Below are 5,700 nucleotides of genomic sequence, written 5' to 3' on the forward strand. Positions count from 1 at the left end.
TTGGGCGTCCTTGACATGACAATTTTTGAGAACCAATGATGTACAGGACTGTTTCATTCAGAACAGCCATCCATCTGCACAGACCACACTGTTTTGCATTTCAATGCATGCTAGGTGTTGATGGGCAGGTTCACCATTTTCTGGTGTAAATGTCCTCAAAGAGGACATTTCATCTACCCTCTATTAGGGGAAAGAAAAGTCTAGTAATTATTTATGCTGGCACAAATCTTATGTTCTCTAGTGGTCGAAGGTCAAACAACCTCTGAGACAAAGCTTATCTAATATACAGCAGGTCTACAGGTCAAATGACAGTGAAACAAAGAATACGATTGAGAATATTTTTTTATATTGTGACTTGTTTATTTCTACAGCATAATGTTGATGTGGCATGTTCCACAAAGACAATACAGTATATAACAGAATCATAATAATAAAACATGTAGGGTCAGATGTAATGAAGCAGAAAGAAATAATGTAGATAGATTCTTGCAATAGGGGAAAATCAAAATGGCAGAAGAAAAAAGGGACTCTAACAGACTCAAACACAAGTCACCACCACACGCAAAAAGCTGATAAACAGTATGTTAAGTTTACTTGCAATTAATCAACACATTCATCAAAAATTGATCATCATACAATAATTTCCATGGATGTGCTGATGTTTCTCTGCCTATATTATTAAGCTTTTGTCATACTGTGTAGATTTATTTTTCTTATGTGTACCCTCATGACATTTTACGAAAAACCTTTTCCACACTGACCTCACTTGACCAAACTTCTACATCATTTGAGCGAATGAAAGCTTTTCCACATACATCACAATGAAAGGGTTTCTCTCAAGTGTGAATTATTGTGTGTCTTTTTAGGTTGGCCAATCGAGAGAAGTGTTGTCCACACTGATCACATCCATAGGGTTTCTCTCCAGTGTGAATTCTCTGGTGTCTTTTAAGGCTGGCCAAATGAGAGAAGTGTTGCCCACAATGATCGCACCCATAGGGTTTCTCTCCCATGTGGATTCTCTGGTGTCTTTTAAGGGTAGACATTACAGAGAAGTGTTGTCCACACTGATCACACCCATAGGGCTTCTCTCCAGTATGAATTATCTGGTGTCTTTTAAGGTTGGCCAATTTAGCAAAGTGTTGTCCACACTGATCACACCCATAAGGTTTCTCTCCAGTATGAATTCTCTGGTGGATTTTCAGGTTGGCCAATTGAGAGAAGTGTTGTCCACACTGATCACACCCATAAGGTTTCTCTCCAGTATGCATTTTCTGGTGTTTTTTCAGGTTGTCCATTATAGAGAAGTGTTGTCCACACTGACCACACCCATAAGGTTTCTCTCCAGTATGGATTCTCTGGTGGATTTTAAGGGTAGACATTAGAGAGAAGTGTTGTCCACACTGATCACACCCAAAAGGTTTCTCTCCAGTATGAATTCTCTGGTGGGTTTTAAGGTTGGCCAAATGAGAGAAGTGTTGTCCACACTGATCACAACCAAAGGGCTTCTCTCCAGTATGAATTCTCTGGTGGCTTTTAAGGTTGGCCAAAAGAGAGAAGTGTTGTCCACACTGATCACACCCATAGGGTTTCTCTCCTTTGTGAATTCTCTGGTGTCTTTTCAGGTTGCCCATTATAGAGAAGTGTTGTCCACACTGATCACATCCATAGGGTTTCTCTCCAGTGTGGAGTCTCTGGTGAATTTTAAGTGTGGAGATGTTAGAGAAGCGTTTTCCACACTGATCACAGCAGTGGTGTTTTTTCTCTGCCAAGCTTCTTTGTTCATTCACCTCTGGTAGGTCAGGGCAGCCAGACTGATGAGATACTGGATTGGAAACAAATACAAAGATTGTTGATAGGCAGAAAGACAGCACTTTGTGGACTTAAAAGTAGATGTTGCAAAAATCCCTGTCATGTAGCCAACTAATAATGGTCTTAAAAACACATTACATTGAAACACAATGTAAGATTCAGAATTAATAAAATGTGACCACACGCGATATAGAGACTGCCATCACGGGGGTGGCAACTGTCGAGGACAGTTTTGTCCTTGTCCTTGTCCTTTTTTATTTTTCTGTCTAAAATAATCTGAAGCTATATTATTATTCATGTCATGTTAGAGCAGGTCTGAAATAAATGTCAGAGCTGATAGACATATAAATATGAAATAAATGCTTAAACATGTCACTATGTCTAATGTTATAACCATTGGGTTAACCAATGCTAACTAGACATACGGCTTCCCTGCTAAAGTATGTAAATTCCGCTAAAATCCGCCTTTTTGTACACAATCGTTTTGGAAGATAATACTAGTCTTTTACTAACTTGCTAACAGAAATAGCACAGAAAGAAGTATTAACAACGATATTTTGTAAAAAGTGTGTTTATTTTGGTCCGCCTAAAGCTAATTAGTGCTAATGTTCCAGCTGGGGGCACTGCTGACCACAACAATGGAAAATGGCTTCCTATTTCCAATAGTAGAAGAAGACTCGAATGAATGTATTGTAAACATTGTAACATTATGTCACCATAACGTGGTTATTATTAGTTGCTTTGGAATGTACCTGCCATGAAAATTAAGGTCATAATAACGCAGATCGCATCGATATGTAATATAGCGCGATAATGTACTTGTTTTAGCTACACGATTGATATCAATATATTAGCTAAATGTGCTTCAGAACATCCCACTCCACTGACACATGCCTTCTCTATTTGAGCGACCACATCAAACAAGATGTGGACGCTGGCAAATACTGCGGCATGGTCATGCTGGACCTCCAAAAGGCTTTTGACACCGTGAACCACTCCATACTGGTTAACAAGCTAAAAGCAATTGGTTTCGATAGCACATCAGTGAGCTGGATGCAATCCTACCTGGAGGGGAGAGAACAGATGGTGGAAGTGAACGGAACACTGTCCCCCCCCCCTCCCAGTGAGCTGTGGCGTTCCACAAGGAAGCATACTAGGGCCTCTACTGTTCCTAATATATGTAAACGACATGACTTCAGCTTGTGACTGCAACTTGTTCCTGTTCGCAGATGACTCAGCACTGCTGGTCTCGGACAGGGACAAACTGCAGGTTGAAAATGCCCTCAGCTCTGAACTCGGTAGAATCTGCACCTGGCTCGCTGATAACAAACTATCTTTACACCTGGGAAAAACTGAATCCATTCTCTTTGGCTCTATTAGTAATCTCAGCAAGGCAAATGGCTTCTTGGTTAGAGTGGGTGACAATGTTATCACACGTAAAGATGAAATTACCTACCTAGGTTCCATCCTGGAGGCTAATCTTTCCGGTGATAAAATGGCCACCAACGTAATCAAAAAAGTCAACCATAGAACAAGATTCCTCTACAGGATCTCCTCACTGGTCAACAAAAACACCTTGAAGACCTTAACAGGAGCCCTTGTACAGGGATTCTTTGACTATGCATGCACCTCCTGGTACCACAGCACCTCAAAGGCCCTTAAAACCAGGCTCCAGACTTCCCAAAACAAACTGGTCAGGCTCCTACTTGATCTAGCCCCCCGAACCCACCTCACCCCTGCCCACTTCGACAGGCTGGAATGGCTTAGGGTCGACGACAGAGTACAGCATCTTGCAATGGGTCTGGTCCACAAGATTCGATACACCACCAAGATACCCATGTACCTGTCTAGATACTTCCTTAATGTTAACGAAGTCCACACCCACAACACCAGAGGGAGTGCAACGAACCATGTACAACCCAGATTCGGCACAAACAAGGGACTAAATTATTTTCGCTCCTATGCCACCAAAATGTGGAACGCCCTACCAACTGTCATTAAGACATGCGAATCCCTTGACTCCTTCAAAACCGCTCTCAAAGGGCACCTACGGATGGCTGCAATTCGAAACTGGCCCCCTGTAAAATCTGAATCCCCCCCCGCCCCCCCCCTTTTTTTCCCCCTCACTGTATATATCTCTTTTCCCTTTTTACCTCCTTTTATGATGAATTCCTGTTCTGTCTATAGAAGTGTCTATTTGTACGTCTCTAAATGTTTTGATGATTTGAACATGGTGGACCCTATTGGAAACAAGTGTAATGCTTAATTGGGTCGTCCACTCACAGTTAACAGCCTTTGTATTGAGTTTGTGCTTGAAATGTACTGTAATTCTGCAAACTGTTAATAAATTCTTCAATCAATCAATCAAAGCTAACGGCTATCATTGCGGGTTGCCAGTTTCTGCGAGATAAATAAGCAACCCGGTATATGAAAACAAGCCAAAAATAAGCGAAAATAGCCAATCTACATGCATACAAACAACACAAATCTTGTGTCTGGCATACATTATTTACAGATGGGGGTCTGCAGACAAATAATAATAATAACAGGCTAATGAAACAGATTAAGAGAAGAGCCAAGAGGGCACAATTTGTGCTGGGAGGGTTTGAGAGCAAACTGTCCTGTTGTCTGTTGGTTACTGGTTTTTTAATTATGTGTCCATAATCAACTACACTTTAAAAACAAGCCCAAATAATCAACTACACTTTATTTTTGTCAAATACAGGTTATAAATTATTATAAAATTGGTACAGTAGGCCTATGCATTCTTTTTCTTTAGAAACAAGGCCAACTAATTATAATAAGCAGACATGGCAACACTGCTGGTTGACTAATGGAGGAATGAAGGGAAAACAGCGCCCCCTAAAGTCACAGATCACTGAACTAAAGCTTAGAAGTCCATTTTCTCTGCTTGGTCTTTTTTCCACTACTCCTGCAAGACATTTTTCTATAAGCCATATCTCCAAAACTGGTGGGTCAAACTGAACAACCAATATGTCAATTTGAAGCTATGATTCCCTGCTTTCATATGACCAAAAAAATCCAATGGCAGTTCTTCGATCAAATCTGGTCACAAATTACTATTGACAATATTGAGGGAAAACAGAACATAGGGGTTGAAAGGGGCGGTAGAGTAACATACCAAGCTCTTTGGGTTCCTCCTGTTCAGCAAAAATGTCCTTGGTGGGGTCGAGAGAGTTCATCTTCAGCTGAAGTCTGTGCGGGGTCCAGTATGATGCGATCAGAAATGATTGATATCCTGGAGCAGTTGCAGAGAATTAGAAGTGACACAGACCAACCCTTCTTATACCAGATGCTTTGATATGATTGGCCAAAGAGAACAATAGAACTACCTCTCCACTAATCACAGTCTAACATACTGTCCACCCTCCCCCAGATATGCTCAATTGATCCAAAGTGATAACATTTTAATGATTATATTTAATGAATGATTATATTTTAATGACAACATGTATATATGCACACACACACACACACACACACACACACACACACACACACACACACACACACACACACACACACACACACACACACACACACACACACACACACACACACACACGGGCAAACTACAATGTTGTCTTGTCCATACTGTGCTACAACAATGACAATTATATAAATTCAATTAAAAATAAACAAAGTTAAGATGTTAATAACAAAGAAGCATTTGAGTAGTGTCAACTTCAGCACAGCAAAAAGTAGGGCAAATACATAAAGGTATCTAACTAAAGGGCATGTCATGTTACTGACTGGAATTGTCATGAACAAACTGGACTCATAGATTAAAAAAAAACTCTTGCCTTTGATTATTTATTTAAAATAAAGACAAAAACACAATGAATTTATAAAGTCATGCAATTTTTTTCA

The 5,700-nt window shown here is 40.3% G+C and overlaps 1 protein-coding gene across 1 annotated transcript; it reads right to left on the reverse strand.

The window, feature by feature from the left end:
* Positions 1-836: 836 nt before the first annotated feature.
* LOC306932807 (uncharacterized protein) lies at positions 837-5,071 on the reverse strand (the record flags this gene model as incomplete). Its single annotated transcript, XM_079514738.1, has 2 exons — positions 4,952-5,071; positions 837-1,822 (listed from the first exon to the last, which is right to left on the reverse strand). The coding sequence occupies exons 1-2, from the start codon at positions 5,010-5,012 to the stop codon at positions 837-839; spliced, it is 1,047 nt and encodes a 348-aa protein (XP_079370864.1). The 5' UTR covers positions 5,013-5,071.
* Between the last annotated feature and the right edge of the window lie 629 nt (positions 5,072-5,700).

Source organism: Electrona antarctica (assembly GCF_951216825.1).
Source record: "Electrona antarctica genome assembly, chromosome: 11".
NCBI classification, from domain to species: domain Eukaryota; kingdom Metazoa; phylum Chordata; class Actinopteri; order Myctophiformes; family Myctophidae; genus Electrona; species Electrona antarctica.